At 50.0% G+C, this 20522-nt stretch overlaps 3 protein-coding genes across 12 annotated transcripts; 2 read left to right on the forward strand and 1 right to left on the reverse strand.

Moving 5' to 3' along the window:
• The first annotated feature begins 123 nt into the window (after positions 1 to 123).
• On the forward strand, positions 124 to 4394 carry MRPL24 (mitochondrial ribosomal protein L24). 3 transcript variants are annotated; one of them, XM_003821039.6, is made up of 6 exons: positions 124 to 695; positions 2934 to 3176; positions 3260 to 3355; positions 3564 to 3667; positions 3922 to 4052; positions 4163 to 4394. In XM_003821039.6, exons 2-6 carry the CDS (start codon positions 2994 to 2996, stop codon positions 4297 to 4299), a joined length of 651 nt encoding a protein of 216 aa, XP_003821087.1. In that variant the 5' UTR covers positions 124 to 695; positions 2934 to 2993; the 3' UTR covers positions 4300 to 4394. The 3 variants fall into 3 exon arrangements, with proteins under 3 accessions (XP_003821087.1, XP_003821088.1, XP_008972752.1); XM_003821040.6 differs by having other exon boundaries at positions 124 to 654; XM_008974504.5 differs by having other exon boundaries at positions 613 to 776.
• Positions 4395 to 4747: 353 nt separating this feature from the next.
• Positions 4748 to 13344, reverse strand: METTL25B (methyltransferase like 25B). 5 transcript variants are annotated; one of them, XM_003821031.4, is made up of 8 exons: positions 12866 to 13344; positions 10002 to 10126; positions 9644 to 9836; positions 9070 to 9132; positions 8596 to 8739; positions 7623 to 8107; positions 5788 to 5972; positions 4748 to 5065 (listed from the first exon to the last, which is right to left on the reverse strand). In XM_003821031.4, the coding sequence occupies exons 1-8, from the start codon at positions 12974 to 12976 to the stop codon at positions 4944 to 4946; spliced, it is 1428 nt and encodes a 475-aa protein (XP_003821079.2). In that variant the 5' UTR covers positions 12977 to 13344; the 3' UTR covers positions 4748 to 4943. The 5 variants fall into 5 exon arrangements, with proteins under 5 accessions (XP_003821079.2, XP_008972759.2, XP_008972758.2 ...); XM_008974511.5 differs by having other exon boundaries at positions 4748 to 5078; XM_008974510.5 differs by lacking the exon at positions 9070 to 9132.
• Positions 12869 to 20176, forward strand: ISG20L2 (interferon stimulated exonuclease gene 20 like 2). Of its 4 annotated transcripts, none has more exons than XM_008974505.6 (4): positions 12869 to 13666; positions 14305 to 15165; positions 17717 to 17917; positions 18603 to 20176. In XM_008974505.6, the coding sequence occupies exons 2-4, from the start codon at positions 14422 to 14424 to the stop codon at positions 18714 to 18716; spliced, it is 1059 nt and encodes a 352-aa protein (XP_008972753.4). In that variant the 5' UTR covers positions 12869 to 13666; positions 14305 to 14421; the 3' UTR covers positions 18717 to 20176. The 4 variants fall into 4 exon arrangements, with proteins under 4 accessions (XP_008972753.4, XP_008972754.4, XP_008972755.4 ...); XM_008974506.5 differs by having other exon boundaries at positions 12895 to 13666; positions 14266 to 15165; XM_008974507.5 differs by having other exon boundaries at positions 13642 to 13727; positions 14266 to 15165.
• Positions 20177 to 20522: the final 346 nt, after the last annotated feature.

Raw genomic sequence — 20522 nt, forward strand, 5'->3', positions numbered from 1 at the left:
CTGCCACCCTTAGCTGGTGATGGGGTGGTAGGGGGAGGGGGTTGGTAGGGTGAAATCCCGCCAGTACTCCCTGAGTTAAGTGGAATGACTGGCTTAGATCATTTCTGTTTCCTTCCAGATCTGACATTTTGTAACTAGATCGGCTACTAGCATTGGAAGGGCCCACGTTTCATCCCTTCCTCTAGAAAGCCTACCGGCAGTTTTTGAATCTGCCCTGCCCCCACTCCAGCAGAGAAGGACAGGGAGAGCATTGGCGGTAGCCCTGTCTGGAAAGGGCGGCCCTTTGCCTTGAACAGGAAGCCACAACCACCTAGAAAATGGAGCCTTCTTCTCTAGAAACTACAATTCCCAGCGGCCTCCGCGCAGAGCATGCGCAGGAATGTGCCAGGCGGGCCGGCCGAACCAACTTGCCTTTCGATTCCCGACATGCTTCATGGTGTGTTCCGGTTTCCTTGATTTCCTACCCCCGCCAAACTTCCTGTTTCCAGCTTTCTAGCGGCGGACTACAACTCCCAGCATGCTGAGATGTAAGATTCGTGGTTGATCTTCCGTTTTACACTTGGACTACAACTCCCAGAAAGTCGACGGGCGTGGCGGGGGAGGGGACGCTGAGGGCCCATGTGCTGATAATCCGAAGTGCCGCGGAAAGTGGAGGTGAGGGCCGCCCGCCCTAGAGGTGCCCGTCCGAGAGGCAGGTGCGGGAAGAGCCTATCCTTTTCCCTGGCCATGGCTCAGTCGCCTCCCCAGGGTTTCTTTGCACTGGAAGTTTGGAGCGGGTGGGTGCTGAAGACAGCTAGGCCTTGGCGATGTCTGGGATGAGGCTGGTGGGGGAAGCCTTTGGAGCCGTGACCTGAGAGGGCAGACCTTCGACCCACTACATTGCACTGCGCCTTCAGAACATGCAGGCAAAACCCCACTGCGGGACGCTCACCAGCAGCATCTCCAGATTGTGGAGGGAAAGAAGGGAAGGATCTCGGGGGCATGCAAGCTGCTCTGGGCTGGGGTGGTTCAGACCTGGATTGACTGAGGTGAAGGGGCTCCTTGCAGCAATCACGCAGAAGGCTCGGGTCTTAAGATTGGCCCTGCTCCTAGTCAAGCTGTATGAACCAGGGTAGTCACTCCGGCTTTCAGGGCCTTGATTTCCTTGTCTGTAAAAGGGACTTTACGATGCATCTGGCAACCTCACCTTCCTCACTGGGCAATGTGAAGACCAAATGCCGGCAATGAAATTCCCAGCATTAGGTTTGTCATATAGTAGTCCTCCCTAAGCATTTGTTGAATACTCACAGGAACACTTAGGCCAGTCAGCATTAATTGAAAATGACAGGTGGGTTTTTTGTTTGTTTGTTTTTGTTTCTTTTTCCGAAGATAACATCAGGCCTTTATACTGAGAAGTATAAAGAAGAAAAATGAGCCAGTATCTCACTGTTCAGATAAACCGTTAATACATATTTTTAAATGCACATGGTTAGAAAATGCAAACGTTACGGGAAGGAACAAAATGGAATTAACAGACCTCCCAAACAGTTCCTCTCCCCTAAAACAAGTACTTTGGTTTCTTGTTTCCTTTCCATAAATATAACTGTGCTGGAATATATATTTGTATATTTACCCCACAGGGATAATAATACATTATTTTGCACCTTGCTTTAAAATATTTAAAATAATTTAAATGACACCCACAACCCTGTAAATGTTTATGGATGATGAAACTGAAATTCAAAAGTTAAATTGCTGGATGGGCGTGTGGCTCACACCTGTAATCCCAGTACTCTGGGAGGCCAAGGCAGATGGATCACCTGAGGTCAGGAGTTCGAGACCAGCCTGGCCAACATGGTGAAACCCTGTCTCTACTAAAAATACAAAAAAAAATTAGCGGGTCATGGTGGCACATGCCTGTAATCCTAGCTATTCAGGAGGCTGAGGCAGGAGAATCGCTTGAACCCAAGACGCAGAGGTCGTGGTGAGCTGAGATCATGCCACTGCACTCCAGCCTGGGCGACAGAACAAGACTCCATCTCAGAAAAAAAAAAAAAGTTAAGTTGCCTAGTGTCGTACAGTAAGATGATGGTGGAGCAGGGAGTAGAACCCAGGTGGTCTGACTTCCTTGTCCAGGGCTCTTTATGCCATTGTAGTATCTTTATTTGTCTTTGAAGTTAGGGTTCATTTTTATCTATAAAATGAGGTTAATCATGACTTCTGCATTTGGTTGTCCTTAGGCATAAATGAGATACAGGAAAGCACTTAGCATGGTACGTGGCAAGTTGCAAGTATTCAGTTAACTGAAGCACTTACCATTTATGCCTTCAGTTCATTCACCACCTCATTAATTGAGAATTGAGTGGTTTAGAGAACATACTTAGTTGGGAAATTTAGGACTCAGTATTTCTAGAGTCTGGCCCTGGGTCCTTTTCCTTTAGAAAAGGAGCTATCTTAGGGAGGAGTGGTTATTTCCTATCTGAGGATAGGAATTCTAAGTGGGATAGGGACATTTTAACCCCAGTTTTTATTTCTGCTACCTATTTGTTCATTTCACTGATTTACAACTGCCTACCTTTTGGCCGTATGCCAGCGTTCCATTCTCTGTTTTCTTCCTATCCTGCTGTTCATACATTGATTTAATAAGTATTTGTTAAGCACCTACTAGGGGCCAAGCTCTGGATTCAAGAGTGAGATAGATAACATGGCCCTTGTCCTTAATGAATTTTTTGGACTTTGAAGTCAGATATATGTGGGTTTGAATACTGATTCTCCAATGTAGTAGCTTTGTAATCATAAGCAAGTTACTTGACCTTTCTATTTTCTCATCTATAAAGATGATAACCTCTTGTGAGGATTCAATGTGATGAGGTCCATTGAGCAACAGAGTAAGTGCTTTAAAAAATGTTCCTTCCCTTGCCTCTTTGTTCCCCTGTTTCTATCCATCTGCCCAGAGCTGACAAGGAAGGTTTCGAGCGTTTTGCTGGCAAAGGGATTTCTTACAACCTCCAGGCATGCGTCTTTCTGCCCTGCTGGCCTTGGCATCCAAGGTCACTCTGCCCCCCCATTACCGCTATGGGATGAGCCCCCCAGGCTCTGTTGCAGACAAGAGGAAGAACCCCCCATGGATCAGGCGGCGCCCAGTGGTTGTGGAACCCATCTCTGATGAAGACTGGTATCTGTTCTGTGGGGACACGGTGAGAGCCTCATACAGGGGGTAGAGTGATGGGGAACCTCCTGGGCAAGGATCCCCCTCCCTAACCTTCGTATCTTCCCACAGGTGGAGATCCTAGAAGGCAAGGATGCCGGGAAGCAGGGCAAAGTGGTTCAAGTTATCCGGCAGCGAAACTGGGTGGTCGTGGGAGGGCTGAACACAGTAAGTTGAGAGAGGGGATGGGGATGCTCAGGAAGCCTGTCTCATCTGTCCCTCTCCATTCAGAGCAGCACAGGGTGGCAGGAGACTGGCTGAGGGGATGGCGGCATTACTGAACCTTCTACTTTTCAACTTGGGCTGAATGCGCCGAGTAGCAAGGGCAAACCCCTTTCACACCCCGTGCTTTCTGACACTCCCCTCTCTTGGACAGCATTACCGCTACATTGGCAAGACCATGGATTACCGGGGAACCATGATCCCTAGTGAAGCCCCCTTGCTCCACCGCCAGGTCAAACTTGTGGATCCTATGGACAGGCAAGCAACGGGGCTCTGGGCAGAGGGTTTCTCACCCTCTGGGTCCACAAAGTGCTGTCCAATGGGAATGGTGGGTTGGATGCTCTGGAAATTAAGAGGGACCATCTCATGGACATGATTCCCTGCGGGTAACCCCAACACAGAGGTGGAGAAACGCGGTGGTAACCCTGGTGTTTTGAACCACTGACTCTTTTGGGTTGGAGGGTGGCAGGAAACCTGGCTCGTAGGCCAGGCTCACCTCTTCTATCCACCAGGAAACCCACTGAGATCGAGTGGAGATTTACTGAAGCAGGAGAGCGGGTACGAGTCTCCACACGATCAGGGAGAATTATCCCTAAACCCGAATTTCCCAGAGCTGATGGCATCGTCCCTGAAACGTGGATTGGTGAGAGTGAGGGGCAGGAAGGTCAGGGGTGGGTGCTAGGAGTGAGAGTAGGGGACGTTAATGAAAGTTGGCAAGCCCTCCCACCCATCTCCTTTCCTCTGGCTTAACAGATGGCCCCAAAGACACATCAGTGGAAGATGCTTTAGAAAGAACCTATGTGCCCTGTCTAAAGACACTGCAGGAGGAGGTGATGGAGGCCATGGGGATCAAGGAGACCCGGAAATACAAGAAGGTCTATTGGTATTGAGCCTGGGGCAGAGCAGCTCCTCCCCAACTTCTGTCCCAGCCTTGAAGGCTGAGGCACCTCTTTTTCAGATGCCAATAAAGAGCACTTTATGAGTCCTCCTGTGTACAGCTGCTGTGTGGTAGAATGGCACCCCTAATCCCAGCACACTCTCAGGGACTGAAGGGAAGAAGCTTCTTTCCTGAGTTTATGACAGAACCTGGATGGAAGTTAGCTGGCCTTAAGGCGGCCCTCCCAAGGGGCAGGGCCTGCAGATTCTGAGTTGGAGGCCAAAGAGGGGGAGAGAAGTCCCCTTCATGGAAATCTGTGAGTAACAGAAGCCGTCACCTACCCCACCTGCTAGGGAGGCCAGTGGGGAGTGGCGTCTGAGTCCTAACTGTAGCACCCTTGCAGCAGTGCCACAGGAAGGGTGCGCATCTCCTTTTATCTACCTACAGAAATGGGAAGGAAACAGATTTCCAATTTTTAATAAATTAAAACTTTACAATGTATTACATAATCCATGGAAGGAGAGAAAGGGGATGAAACTGAAGGAACCAGGACTCTGGAGGATGCAGGATGCTGTTTCTCTGGATGAGATGTACTCTGCCACTGTGCTCTCTGGGCACTTTCAGATGATGGGGTCTGAGATGTGTCCTCAGGCTGCATCAGCTGTCTTCAGTCTCCAGAACAGAAAGAGCCTGACCCAGGGGCATCTTGGTGGCCACCAGAACCAGGTTTCTGGGAGAGAGTTGAGGACTGAAGATGGGCAGGAGCTCAGCATGGAAACCTGGGAGAAAGGGCTTAATCATAAGGGGAAGAATGAACCAAACTCACTCAGCCTCTTCTGCCCAGGCCTGTAGGCATAGTCCCTTTTCCCCATGGGGGAGGATCCAGCGGGGCTAAGGAGACCCCATTCTCCATAAGGAACACGGGTTCCCAAGGCACTGACTTGGGAGGCAGTCCTCTTGCATTGTAGGTTCTCGATGCCTGGGAAGCTTGCTTAACATGCACCTTAGAGAGGTTCACCAGAGGCTGATTTGGTAGGAATCTTAATATTTTTTTTTAGATGGAGTCTCTGTCGCCCAGGCTGGAGTGCAGTGGTACAGTCTCGGCTCACTGCAACCTCCGCCTCCTGGGTTCAAGCAATTCTTTTGCCTCAACCACCCGAATAGCTGAGACTACAGGTGTGCGCCACCATACCCGGCTACTTTTTGTATTTTTACTAGAGATGGGGTTTCACCATCGCTGGTCTTGAACTCCTGACCTCAAGTGATCTACCCACCCTGGCCTCCTAAAGTGCTGGGATTATAGGCATGAGCCACCGCACCCAGCCTGGATTCTTAATTTTTTAACAAATCCCCTACTCCCAATCCCCTACTCAAAGGTGGGGTCCAAGGATCACAACAGTGATTAGCTAGGCCCAGAAGATGTTGGGGCTGGGACTTGGAGAAGGAGCCCCAGAACCCCAGTCACTATAGTCCTTGGGTCCCTGCTGTAGGCCACCCTCACCCTGTTCCTGAAGGTACAGCAGCCGGTCCAGTAGAATAAGCGTCTCCACCAGTGGGGCAAGCAGTAGAGCCAGGCTGAAGAAGGCCACCACACGGTTCTCCTGGGCCAGGTGGGCCTGAAGGGCAGCCAGATTCAGTGGCAGCTGGGGATCTAGCCCCACTCGCTGTAGCCCCTGCTGCACATATCTGTGGGATCAGTCACATTCAGCACTCAGTTTGGTTTTAAGAACTGTCACCTCTCACTTAAACTTTGCTTGTTCCTAATTCACTTCCAACTTTGCTTTATTTTCTACCCCAATATGCGTTTTCATGAACATATGTGCATATATATATATATTTTTTTTTTTTTTTTTTTTTTTTTTTTGAGATGGCGTCTCGCTCTGTCGCCCAGGCTGGAGTGCAGTAGCACAATCTCGGCTCACTACAAGCTCCGCCTCCCGGTTTCACGCCATTCTCCTGCCTCAGCCTCCCGAGTAGCTGGGACTACAGGTACTCGCCACCACGCCCAGCTAATTTTTTTGTATTTTTAGTAGAGACGGGGTTTCACCATGTTCACCAGGATGGTCTTGATCTCCTGACCTTGTGATCTGCCAGCCTCGGCATCCCAAATATATATTTTTAAAGACAGGGTCTTCCTGTCACCCAGGCTGGAGAGCAGCAGGGCAATCATAGCTCACTGTAGCCTCAAACACCTCAATCCTCCCACCTCAGCCTCCCAAGTAGCTGGGTCTACAAGTATGAGCTACCATGCCTGCCTATTTTTTTTTTTTTTTTTTTTTTTTTTTTTTTTTTTTTTTACAGACAGGGTCTCTCTACATAGCCCAGGCTGGTCTCTAACTCCCAGCCTCAAGCAATCCTCCTGCCTTGGCCTCCCAAAGAGCTGGGATTATAGGCATGAGCCACCACACCTGGCCATGTATTTTTGAATGTTTCTCTGGCTGTGAGCTGTCTGTCCAATAGTAAATTGATTTAAACATTTTCAGCCAGTTCTGTCCAACTATTTAGCCATACTTTTAGCATTTAAAAAACTTTTTTTTTTTTTGGAGACAGAGTCTTGCTCTGTCGCCCAGGCTAGAGTACAGTGGCGCGATCTCGGTTCACTGCAACCTCTGCCTCCCGGGTTCAAACGATTTTCCTGCCTCAGCCTCCGGAGTAGCTGGGATTACAGGCGCATGCCTCCACGCCTGGCTGATTTTTGTATTTTTAGTAGGGACGGGGTTTCGCCATGTTGGCCAGGCTAGTCTCGAACTCCTGACCTCAGGTGATCGGCCCGTATCAGCCTCCCAAAGTGCTGGGATTACAGGCATGAGCCACCGCGCCTGGCCAAAACTTCATGTTTCTTTGTTAGTCTCCTGATAAAAGAGGGACAACTCTCTTAAAGAAATTTTGAGAAGGTACCCTGATCAGAGAACTCCAAATCACTCCTCTGGGCATACTTAGATTTTCTTTAGGCTATGCTGAAAGTGAGGGTAGAAGATCTCCAGTTAGAAATCTCCCCTCCAGGCCGGGTGCGGTGGCTCACGCCTGTAATCCCAGCACTTTGGGAGGCTGAGGTGGGCGGATCACCAGGTCAGGAGATTGAGACCATCCTGGCTAACATGGTGAAACCCCGTCTCTACTAAAAATACAAAAAATTAGCCAGGTGTAGTGGCGGGCACCTGTAGTCCCAGCTACTCAGGAGGCTGAGGCATGAGAATGGCATGAACCCGGGAGACAGAGCTTGCAGTGAGCCGAGATCGCTCCACTGCACTCCAGCCTGGGCAACAGAGCCAGACTCCATCTCAAAAAAAAAAAAAGAAATCTCTCCACTGCCCCCCACCCGTCCCCCAACCTCACTCTTCAATCTTGAGCTCGTGGACCCTGGGGATACCCTGCACGCCTGGCCGATGGAGCTCGGGCCGGGCCCGTCGGATGACTGTCTCCAGTGCTGCACGGTAGCAGTGAGTTCGAAGGCCAGGACCAGCTTTCTGTAGCCGCTCAGCATATTCCTCCAGGGCATGGCAGGCCCCCTCCCGAAGCCGGTAGGGCAGTTCATAGCCAGGCAGCCCAGCCACCCACTGACTCAGTGGGTAGCCGCCAGGGTCACTCAGCTTCATGTAGCAGCAGCCCACTGAGGCCAGGGCCACCACCTCAGGACAGCAGGAGAAGTGTCTCAGCAAGGCAACACTCAGATCCCCACAGGCGTGGAGGCCTGTGAGCAGCAAGCGGGCCCTGCCCTGACACGGGTTCTCCAGTGGAAGCAGAAGCTCCTCACACAGGGCTGTGGGGTCTACCCACCTAACCACGTGGTGTGGGGAGTGACGAGGGCTGGTTTGGACCACCTGTGGAAGCAGGAAAGGACAAAGGCAGATGGGAAGTCTGTTTGCTGTCCCCAGGCCACCTCAGGCCACAGGAAGGGATCTGTCCTCCATGTTATTCCCCAAGGAGGAATGCGGGAGATAAGGTGGGTGCGGGAGGGGCTGGACCACAAGTCAGGAGAGGGGGAAAAGTCCTGGACCTATCATTCACCATGTACATCTTTTCATCTGAGACCCAGTTTTCTTATTTGTAACAAGTCTAAAACCTGACTGGCCACTTCACAGGTAGTGAGAAGTATACATTGGTGTGGAAAGCACTTTGTAAATAGAAAGTAACTTTGAGATACGGGGAGGCACTGGGGAAAGGGGAACCTTGGGAAAGAGGTAATAGAAATTAGGGACCACACCAGTTCAAGCTGAGAAACTTGAAAGATGTAATCCAGCCTCTGTGCTCAATTCCAGCCAAGCAGCCCCTGCTCCTGCAGTCCAGGTCGCAGGAAGGGTTGGCCTACCTGTGGGTTCCTCTTCTCCTCTTTCTCCAGAGCCTGCAGAAGCTCCTGGTCCAGGCGCTGGGCTCTCTCCACCAGTCTCTGATCCCCGTCGATGCTCTTCACCATCAACCCCAGGCCAAGAGCCATGAAGCGGGAGAGATGGCCCTGGAGTCACGAGGAGGATGGAAACAGCCCTGTTCAGTGCCCTATCCACTGTCACCCTCCCCATGGGTAACCTGGACACCTGGGTCCCAGGCCCCACAGAAGGCTTAAATTTTACCCTACAGAACTTATTAACATCAGTGTGGCTTAAGTTGGTATATAACTCCCCCATTGTTAAATCTGACTGGCTTAAAAAAAATTATGCAAAGAGAAAAAAAAAATTCCACCACTTCTTGACACCTGCCTCGCTGGGCCTGTGGCCCGATAACCTGCCTTCCAGGTGTTCTATGTCCCCATGACTCAAAAAAACAGTACATCAAGACTCTGGCTCACCTGGCCTGAGCCCACATCTACAACCTGGGTGCAGCCTGTGAAATCACTCAGCTTCTTCACCAACTGAAAAAGGAGGAAACAAAGGTCTCCTAGCCACTGGTTATTGACTCCTGGGGCAAACACCCATACTGAGAGTGGAAGAGACAAAGATGACAGAGAAAGACGGACAGAGGGTGCCCTGGATGTGAAGACAGATTTGGAAAGAAAGATATAAGGGTGAGGGTGGAAGCAAGGAGAGTGGACCTGACCCCAGGTTCAGGTCCACTCTCCTTGCCTCACAGGTCAGTGATTCAATCTCCCCCACAGAACAAGAACCCTGCGTGAAGCCATGAGCAGATTGTGGAGATTTGGGAACAGGAATGAGACAGTGATTCAGACCTAGCTGCCAACCAACCCCACAAAAGAATGAAAAAGAACCCCAGCATCAAAATATGATTAGTTATGTCTGTTGAGGTAAAGGAATGTCTAGGGCCTCTGGCCTTGCATGTGAGGTAAAGGGCACACATATTTGTAAGCCAGGCTTAAGGAGTCCCTGGGCTCCCAGACACCACCCATGCTCCAGCCATCTCCTCACCTCTCCCAGCCTCCGGATCTCATGCTGCTTCTTGGGCCTGACATGTTTTCGGAATGGAGCTGTTAGTCGGGAGCTCTGGCTGGGGTTCTCCAGGAATTCTGAGGGGGTCTGAAAGCCAGGCGTCCGGGTAAAGGCCAGGGCACACGCCGTGGACTTCAGGGCCAGCAGGGTGAGTGGCCACACTGACCTGTACCTGAGATAGTCCAGCCGAGGCCTCCAGTGAATAGTCCCATCACATCTGAGTGCAGCAGTTTACAACCCGAGGCCCAGGAAGACCTTATGAGACTCTCTGAGCGATACGCTCACTGCAGGGCTTAAAGCCTTGAGTTCCCCAGCACAGGGACCTTCTAGCCCATACCTGACGACCTCCCCTTCCCCAGGCATCCCCAGCAGCATTGTGGCCAGCTGTGGTGGTTTCAGTCCATCCAATGCTTCCTGCCATGAGCAAGGGAGTGTGTCCCATAGGTTGTCTGTGAAAAATTCCTACAGAAGAAGGGGAGAAGCCATCAGCAAGCTACTACCACTCCCATTCTTTCCCACCCCACTCTCAACTACACACCTCATTGCCTGCCTCTTCCCAGCACTGCTGCCACATAGGGCCACTGCCTGTAACTGGCAGGTACCTCCTGCTAAGCCGAGTCAGTTCTCTGAAGCCTGCTCCAGCCTCCCCGACTCTGGTGGCTTAACTTAACACACTTCTTTTAGCAATTTCTGCACTTATTTGTGTCTGTTTTCTCTATTAAATTGCATTTCTTAAGGGTAGGGATGGGATGGTATCTTCACATCTGCATCCCTAACACTTACCAGAGTGACTGACACACAGTATTAGTACATTACCACTTAGTAACCTGCATTATATGTGCCAGACACTGGTGTCTTTTTATTCATTCGTCCACCACAAATTCTGGGGCTGTGTTTCGGTTATACATTAAGCTCTATTGTAGGCTCAGGGAATACAACAGTGAACCTGAGACAAGATTCTGGCTCCTGCAGAGTTTACATTAAAAAAAATAATAACTTTGGCCGGGCATGGTGGCTCACGCCTGTAATCCCAGCACTTTGGGAGACCAAGGCGGGCAGATCACCTGAGATCAGGAGTTCGAGACCAGCCTGGCCAATATGGTGAAACCCCCTCTCGACTAAAATTACAAAAATTTGCCAGGCATGTTGGCACACGCCTGTAATCCCAGCTACCCAGTAGGCTGAGGCAGGAGAATCACTGGAACCCTGGAGGCAGAGGCTGCAGTGAGCCTAGATTGCGCCACTGCACTCCAGCCTGGGCAGCAAAGCAAGACTCCCTCTCAAAAAAAACAAACCAAAACAAAACTTCAGACAACATCATATGTCATATAGACAAAACACTAATGAAACAGTAATGTAATGGAGAATTTGGGCAAGGACTACTTTAGATAGGATGATGAGGGAAGACCTGTCTGAGGTGACATTTGAGCTGAGACTTGAATGATGAATAGGTGCTAGGCATGTAAAGAAAATACAGGTAATAGCAAACACTTATTTAACACCTTCTCGGCCAGGTACTGCTGTAAACATTTGACATGTATTAATGCATTTGATCCTTTAAACAACACTTTGAGGTAGGTATTTTTTTATCCCCCATTTTACAGATGTAGAAACAGGCACAGCACTTAAGTAACTTGCCCACGTCCAAAAGCTAGCAAATAGCTGAGCTGGGATTATTTATTTATTTTTAGAGATGGAGTCTCACTCTGCCACCTAGGCTGGAGTGCAGTGGCACGATCTCAGCTCACTGCAACCTCCGCTTCCCTGGTTCTAGCAATTCTCCTGCCTCAGCCTCCCTAGTAGCTGGGACTACAGGTGTGTACTGCCAAGCCTAGCTATTTTTTTTTTATTTTATTTTAGTAGAGACGGGGTTTCACCGTGTTGCCCAGGCTGGTCTCGAACCCCTGAGCTCAGGCAATCCACCCACCTCGGCCTCCCAGAGTGCTAGGATTACAGGTGTGAGCCATCGTACCCGGCCTGAGCTGGGATTTGAAACCAATTTTACTCTAGAGTCCTTGTTCTTAACCATTCTGCGATTGCCTTTCTGTGGCAGAAGATCAGTGAGTGCAAAGGTCCAGATGCCTGCCATATTGGCAGAACAGAAATCAGGCCAGCAGAGGTATAGCACAGTGAAATGTGTGAGAGAATAAAATGGGATAGAGTTGAAGAGACAGTAGGAGCCAGAATATGGGTTTTATAGGTAATAGTAAGGAGTTAGGATTTCATAAAAGTATCTAGGAAGCAAGGGATTGTCGTGATCAGATTTACATTTGAATGCTATCAATCTAGCTGCTCAGTGAAGAATTGGTTATGGCAGGGCAGAGGTAAGCACACAGCAAGATCGGTTAGGAAGTAGTTCAGAAGAGAGGTGATGGTGGCTTGGCCTAGGGTGGCAGCAACGGAGGTGAGGACAAATGGATGAATTTGGAATCTATTCCGAAGGCAGAGCCAAGAGGACTTGTTGAAGGACTGGATTGTGGATCAATGAAGGACAGCACTGAATCAATGATGGCCTCTGGGTTTGTGGTCTAAACAATTCAGTGGATGGTGGTGCCATTTACACATTCTCTCATTTATTCTTCACAATAATCCTTCAGATTGGGATCCATTGTATAGCTGAGGAAACCCGGGCTAGGACAAGTTGGGGGTTAGGGAGGCCTAAGGTTAACATCATAGGGGAGGCAGGATTCTAGACTAAGCCTTTTTGATTCCAGAGCCAGGACTGTCTACTATACCACAAAACCACGAATTTATTCAAAGCTTGGATGAATAACGTGTGTTCTTGGAACACCTGACATGCTCCAAGAAGAGTTCAACATAGTTGCAGCATGGTTCCAATGTCCACGCATTTTATTACCTTGGATCTGGGAAGATTACAAAAACAATCTAGGTAGGTACTAGAAATATTATTTATGCAGTGAGCCGAGATCGTGCCACTGCACTCCAGCCTGGGGGACAGAGCGAGACTCCGTCTCAAAAAAAAAAAAAAAAAAAAGAAAAAGAAAAAAAAATAAATATTATTTATGTCAGCTGAAAAAAAAGGAGGGATCACTCCAGTTTTAACCCCTTCTTGTACAGAAAAAGACTGAAACTCATAGAAGGAAAGAGATCAGAGGCTAATTCTCCAGATTCTCTCCCTGACGTGGGTACCTAGCCAACCACACGACCAGAGACATCCCACCCACGCCCCTGTGGCCTCACGATGATGTAGGCATCCAAGATGGAACGGTAGAGTGCCAGGACACGGGTGAGGTTAACAGCTAGCTGCTTCCTCCCCTCATGAGAGAGGCCTCGGGCGGAGATGCCCGGCATCCCGGGGTCCAGCAGGGAGCACGGGGAGCGAGAACGCAGTAAACAGGGATCCAGGGTCAGTACTACGCGGGTCCAGGACCCGGACGGGGCTCAACTCTGCAGGCAGAACAGGAAGAGTTTTGGGTCCAGTCTCCGACGCTGCCTTTCCGGGATCCGATGCTGGAGTGGAAGATTTGAGGCGCCCCCCAGACGTCACAGGTCGCGACGTTTCACAGTGAGAAGGTGTCAGCGTCAGAGACACGTAGGGCGGGGTAACAGTGCAGTGACGCCACAAAAGCGTGCCGCTGAGCTCAGCTCACAACGAGGCGGGCCAAGTTCCAGTTCCCGCCCCTTGCCGTACACGCCTCTCCTCTTACGGAAGTGAAGCCGGAGGTGTCCGGCGGGCTGCAGTTCCGGTTTATCGCGGCCTTCCCACACCTTCGCGTTGTACCACCACGGGGCTAGAGGGGCGGGGGAGCGCATCCCGCCCCCGCCCCCACCCACGCCGCCCCCTCCTCCGCCGCCACTGCCGCTCCTCACACACTCGGATTCACTGGCCTCACTACCTGAGGTCGGGGCGGTGCGGGTGTGCGCGCGCCGACCTCTGGCGCGTTCTAACCCGCGCGCCTGCCTTCCCGGGCTTCGTCGGCGCGCACCGATTTCCGCATCCGGCTCCGGGCGCTTCCGGTCTTAGCTGGACCCGTCTAGGAGGTAGGTTTGTGAGCGTGAGAGATCGATCTGTACCGCGGGGATCCGAAGTATGCTTATCCAGGTGGGCTGCCTCAAGCCTCGATCCCACCCCCGCGCTGGTAGATGGTGTCAAGGTCCTTGCGTGGGAGAAGGACTTGGGTGAGATGCATGTGGAGATTGCCCCCAGTTCCGGCCTGGAGCCAAGGGAAAGGGATGCCTGGATTTGTGTCTCTATTGGTGGTCCACGCTGCGGATGCCTGGGTAGCCCAGAGGTTATCTACGCCATACTTCTCACTGTTTTTGAGCATACCTAGATGTTCCTTTCCTAGGCGGAGTATAGATCGCACGTGTTCTAGCCTCTTAGACTCAGAGGGTTCGAGCTCTATAAGCCCCTCCACTCCCTTCATTTTACAAATGAGACTCAAACCTAGAGCGCGGTAATGACCTTACTAAGACCAAACGGCTGAATTGGGCTTCACTAGAATCCAGGCTTGCTGGCTAACACCAATGCTCCCTCCATCATTTCATGTTATGTTTTCATTTCCCCTCTGAGAGATTGCTCTGATGTCTTTCCTTCCATAAGTCCTACGGAGATCGAGCTTACCTCATTTTTCTCCCAGGCCTAGGAGCTCAATTACCAGGATCACTTTCTTCCCCAGGGTGTACTACAGATCTCCACATGTTGGACAGTAGGATTCAGCAGAGAATGAGTCCCACATCCTCTTTTCATCCATAAGCCACTCTTCCCAACTACTCTTCCGCCTTCCATTGTCCCTATGTCTACTTTACTGCTCAATCTGGATTTTGGGGAACCTCCTCCCAAAAAGGCATTAGAAGGAAATGCCAAGCACCGAAATTTTGTCAAGAAGCGGAGGCTCTTAGAACGGAGAGGCTTTCTGAGTAAAAAGAACCAACCCCCTAGCAAGGCGCCTAAGTTGCACTCTGAACCTTCAAAGAAAGGGGAAACTCCTACGGTCGATGGCACTTGGAAGACCCCTTCCTTCCCAAAAAAGAAGACAGCTGCTTCCAGCAATGGGTCAGGACAGCCCCTGGACAAGAAAGCTGCAGTGTCTTGGTTGACCCCTGCCCCTTCAAAAAAGGCTGATTCTGTTGCTGCTAAAGTAGATTTGCTGGGGGAGTTCCAGAGTGCCCTTCCAAAGATCAATAGCCACCCAACCCGCTCTCAGAAGAGCTCCCAGAAGAAATCCTCTAAAAAGAACCATCCTCAGAAGAATGCCCCACAGAACTCCACCCAAGCTCATTCAGAAAATAAATGCTCCGGAGCATCCCAGAAGTTGCCACGGAAGATGGTGGCAATTGACTGTGAGATGGTGGGCACAGGACCAAAGGGGCATGTTAGTTCCTTGGCTCGATGTAGCATTGTCAACTACAACGGAGATGTGCTTTATGACGAGTACATTCTTCCCCCCTGCCACATTGTGGACTACCGAACCAGGTGGAGTGGTATCCGGAAGCAGCACATGGTGAATGCCACACCCTTCAAGATTGCTCGAGGCCAGGTAAGAAGCATGGGGCTTGATGGTGGCAGGGAGGTGGATGGAGAGAGGTCTAAATCATTTTTCAGCAAAGGATATCACTATGGGAAGACACCAACGTTTGTGGAGGGAGGGAGGAGAATCTATCAGTTGTTGAAGAAGGCCCCCTGTCGGTGGAAGGAGCAGTGAAAGTCAGGAAGGTACAATTAGCTGGTGTCACAAACTTCATTGGTCAAGATCTATTTTAGCCGGGCGCAGTGGCACTTGCCTATAATCCCAGCACTTTGGGAGGCTGAGGCGGGAGAATCGCTCAAGCCCAGGAACTCAAGCCCTGTCTGGGCAACATAGCGGAACTCATCTACAAAAAAGTTAGCCAAGTGTGGTACATGCCTGTAGTCCCAGCTACTCAGGAGGTCGAGGCTGCAGTGAGCTGAGATCACACCACTGCCACTGCACTCCAGCCTGAGCGACAGAGTGAGACCCTGTCTCAAAAAAAACAAACAAGAAAACTATTTTAGGTTCTAAATTGGGTCTGGGGAACTGGGAATCTGCATAGAAAAATAACAGCAAGTGATGAAACTAGACAGAGCTGCAGACATCAGTGTCAGGAGAAAGGGCTTGATTTGGAAAAACCTTGCGAGTTGGAGCCTAAGCTTGAGAGAGGAAAGGTGGAGAGCTCTTCCCAAGCAAAAAGTAGCCTGGGGCAAGTGCGGAAAGTGGTGGTGGTAAGAGAGGGCAGAAAGTTGACAGGAGGAGCTGGGGTATATATTGTCCAACTGGAACAGGTAACCAGTGAACGGCATAAACGGCACAGGGCCGGCACTTCGGGTTGTCATCTCACTCCTAGCCCTGTGCTGGCTATGGAGTGCAAGGCATGAACAGAAAGGAGAGTGAGCTGGGAGGGGTGAAAGAGGAAGTGAAGGGAGAGCAAGAGACCTGCTGGTCTCAGGAGGCCGCCAGAGGGCGCCCTTGGTCCACGTCTTTGCAGTTTCAGGTCCACACTCTGCCCTCTCTGGACACGCTCTTCCCATAATGCCTTATATGCGCTCAGTTGGAGGAGGTTCGTTAGAGGTGAGGTGACTGACTATTTTAGAAAAGACGGAAAGAAGAGTTAAACATCTTGTGCACAAAGGGGCACAGCCAAGCAAAGGCATAGGAGAGGCAGAAGATGGGACGGGTCTGAGACAGCAAATCTGCCCAGCTTTGATGAGGGCTATATGTCGAGGTTAATAAGAAGTGAAGGTGGTGGTGGACAGTAAGTAGGTGAAGTTAGGAGTAACGAAATATCTAGTTCACGGGACTACGTCATCATAAAGCACTTCCCCAGTGCCAAGCTGGGGTTATGAGACTAAGGTATGTCCAGATGAGCCTAGCCCCTTCAGAGGCGGTCCCTTTGGGAGGCTATGCAGGACTGTCACTTTTGTTGAAAACCTGTTTGGAACCTCATTTGGGAATGGCCTTCAGAGCCTGTGGCATGTTCTTCGGTTGTCCTCATTGGTAGCATGTCCTCCTACTTCAAGAGCCTGAAATGGCTAGGTGTGGTGACATGTGTCTGTAATCCCAGCTACTCAGGAGTTTGAGGTGAGAGCATTGCTTGAGCCCAGGAGTTTGAGGCCAGCCAACCTGGGAAAAATAGCAAGACCTCATCTCTTTTAAAAAAAAAGTGACCTGAAGGCCAGGTGTGGTGGCTCACACCTGTAATCCCAGCACTTTGGGAGGCTGAAGCGGGCAGATCACAAGATCAGGAGTTCAAGACCAGCCTGGCCCATATGGTGAAACTCCGTCTCTACTAAAAATACAAAACTTAGCCAGGCATGGTGGCAGGTGCCAGTAGTCCCAGCTACTTGGGAGGCTGAGGCAGGAGAAACGCTTGAACCCGGGAGGCGGAGGTTGTAGTGAGCCAAGATCGCGCCAGTATGCTCCGGCCTGGGCAACAAAGCAAGACTCCATCTCAAAAAAAAAAAAACAGTTTCCTGAAATATTGAGAAGTTATTTTTATTTTACTTGGTTCCAAAACTAGTGTGAATAAGGTTGCTTCTGCAACTTTAGTTTATATGTGATTCTTAATTTTTTACGGTTTGTAGACTCTGAGAATTTGATGAAAGCCACAGATTCTCTTCCTCTAGTACCCATACACATCTAATTGCATGTAATTTTGGGCTTTTGTTAGCCTCCCTGGAGCCCGGGTCCCAGCCATGTGTCTAAGGCCAGCATAATGGTAATAGTTAAAGGACTTCATGTAGCAAGCCAGAACTGAACTAAATACATGGACATCTCAAACATGAGTGTCATTTAGGACTGAAGGCAAATTAATGTCATGGGGTGGAGATCAATAAGAAGGTAAGGAGCCACTGGCAGTATGAGTCCAAACAGGGTACACCATGGAAATCACCTGTGGAAGAGGAAGGTGGATTCCAGAAGAAGGAAAACTTGTGGGAGTGAGCATTTCAAGGATGGAGAGGTAGGCAGTTGGTGAAAGAATCCAGAAGGGATTGATGGTCATGTTGGGCTTTCAGAATGCAGGGGTTCCACTTCAGTCTTCCTTGTCACCACTCTCTTCCCACACTTCTTCCAGATCTTGAAGATACTCACAGGGAAGATAGTGGTGGGGCATGCCATCCACAACGACTTCAAAGCCCTTCAGTACTTTCACCCCAAGTCCCTCACCCGTGACACCTCCCATATCCCCCCCCTCAACCGGAAGGCTGACTGCCCGGAGAATGCCACCATGTCTCTGAAGCATCTCACCAAGAAGCTGCTAAACCGGGATATCCAGGTAGCATCTCCCCACATCCCCCACCCCCATCTTGGACATGGCTCTCGTTGATGCCCCTAGCCAGACTCTGATCTCAGAAGTCCTGTGGTTGTAGAGATCCAGGTGGGCTGCTGTGATGGGAAGAGCTCCATCTGTACACAGGATAATAATTCCTGTTGTCTACCTCATAGAATGTTTCACAGTGTGCTTTGGAAAAGGGAAAAAGTCCTAAGTAGATATAAAACCCTAACTAAGGAAGAAAGCAGGTAGCGGTGGTGGTCCAAGAGACCGTGTAGTGGATGCAAGGACCGCTCGTATTTTACACGCTATATTTCAGCAAAGGGTGGCCCATCTGGCAGGAAGATGGGGACATATGTCACATATAGAGCAGTTAAGGAACTAGGGAAAGTGGAAGACTCAGAAGACCTGTCTTTGACCTGGTATGTTCTATCTCTACAGAACCTAATATGGCTTATACATACTGCCACAGAAAGGACTGAGGTAGACAGTGGCAAAGACTTCCTAGGAGTTGAACCCCTGAAATTACATAAGGAGTAGGACCCCACCAGAATTCTGTCTTTGTAGCCTGCTGACTGCAGAAGAAACTGTGTAGCGGAGGCAGGGGGAAGAGGAGTACAGAGAGTACACTGGGAAGGAAGAAACGGTTTCTTTTCTCTTCATGCTCTTGTCTTCCTTGCTTGCTCAGGTTGGGAAGAGCGGACATTCCTCTGTGGAAGATGCCCAGGCCACCATGGAGCTGTACAAGTTGGTTGAAGTCGAGTGGGAAGAGCACCTAGCCCGGAATCCCCCTACAGACTAGTGGCAGTGGGGACGCTGGTGATATGGGGAGGCAGAGGCAGCACCCAGGAGAAACAGGGCAGTGGACCAATGGACAGCTCCACCAGCTCCACATCTTTGGAAGCTAGATTTGGGGAGAGAGAAGCTCTACCCCAGACTTAATACCCATTGAAATTTCACCTCAGGTGTTGTGTCCTGTGTCTGGTTAAGTGTCCCATGGAAGGGGGAAGCCTTCACGTCAGAACCCAACCCTATACCTTTTACTTCTTAAATGGTGCTAACCACAGGTGTCCCAGGGTGCTCTGTGCCAGTTAAGATTTTTAACTTTCAAGGGGCAGGGCATACTGGGAAATGTAGTTTCCCAAACTGCCTTATCACTTGGGTGGACATATGTCTCCTTTTATGCCTTTTGGTCTTGAGTAATTAACAGCATCCTCTTCCACGCTCAGAAGTGTTCTGGTTGGGGCCAGGCATGGTGACTCACGCCTGTAATCCCAACACTTAGGGAGGCCGAGGCGGGCGGATCACCTGAGATCAGGAGTTCAAGACCAGCCTGGCCAACATGGCGAATTCCCGTTCTCTACTAAAAATACAAAAAATTTGTGGGGTGTGGTGGCAGGAGCCTGTAATCCTAGCTACTCAGGAGGCTGAGGCAGGAGAATTGCTTGAGCCCAGGAGGCGGAGATTGCAGTGAGCCGAGATCGTGTCACTGCACTCCAGCCTGGGTGACAAGAGTGAGACTCCGTCTCCAAAAAAAAAAAAAAAAAAGAATTTATTAACCTGGTTGGTTAATAAATTGTGTGGTCCCTGCCGGGCGTGGTGGCTCACGCCTGTAATCCCAGCACTTTGGGAGGCCAAGGCGGGCAGATCATGAGGTCAGGAGATCGAGACCATCCTGGCTAACACGGTGAAACCCCGTCTCTACTAAAAATATAAAAAATTAGCCGGGCGTGGTGGCGGGCACCTGTAGTTCCACTACTTGGGAGACTGAGGCAGGAGAATGGCGTGAACCCAGGAGGCGGAGCTTGCAGTGAGCCGAGATTGTGCCACTGCACTCCAGCCTGGGCCACGGCCACAGAGCGAGACTCTGTCTCAAAAAAAAAAAAAAATTAAAATTGTGTGGTCCCTTTCCATGTCACAGAGTCTGCTTTTGGCTCAGAGTCTATATCTAGCCTGTGTCAGGATATTGCCTGTTCTTCCCACCTTGACTTCCAGAGCAGCCATCGCTGGTGAGCTTTAGTTCTCCTTAGGGTTCCAAGGCATTAGAAGTAAGAGTGTAGCTTGGAAACCAACTTTTGTGATTTAGGAAAGCTGTCTCTTTCCTAAGGTAATAGGGGGTTTATTTCATTTAGGCCCCAGTTGGTAGGTTTTAAAATAATTTATAAAGTGTTTTAATAATTTGGTTGTCTTTTTTACCTTGCTAAACCAAGCCTCTAAAAACTCAAATTATTCCCTTGATAAATTTTTATAATGGAAAAGCAATTATGTACGGTTTCTTCTTTATGTTAAATAGCTCTATCACAAAGTATTGTGGAGCTGTAGTTTTCTTAGGGGATTTCCAGGTTCACTGGATGACACTAACTGGGGCCCTTCCTGGAAGTCATAGAACTGACCAAGCCTTTGTGCGTAACCCACGTGACACATATGGTTCCTTGTCCTCATCCCTACCACACATCAGAGCTGAGCATGGCAGCTCACGCCTGTAATCCCAGCTACCCGGGAGGCTGAGGCATGAGGATTCCTTGAGCCCAGGAATTTAAATCCAGCCCAGGCAAAATAGACCCCATCTCAATTTTAAAAAAAATTAATGAGCACACCTAAAATGACA

The sequence above is a fragment of the Pan paniscus genome, chromosome 1, assembly GCF_029289425.2.
Source record: "Pan paniscus chromosome 1, NHGRI_mPanPan1-v2.0_pri, whole genome shotgun sequence".
Lineage (NCBI taxonomy): Eukaryota > Metazoa > Chordata > Mammalia > Primates > Hominidae > Pan > Pan paniscus.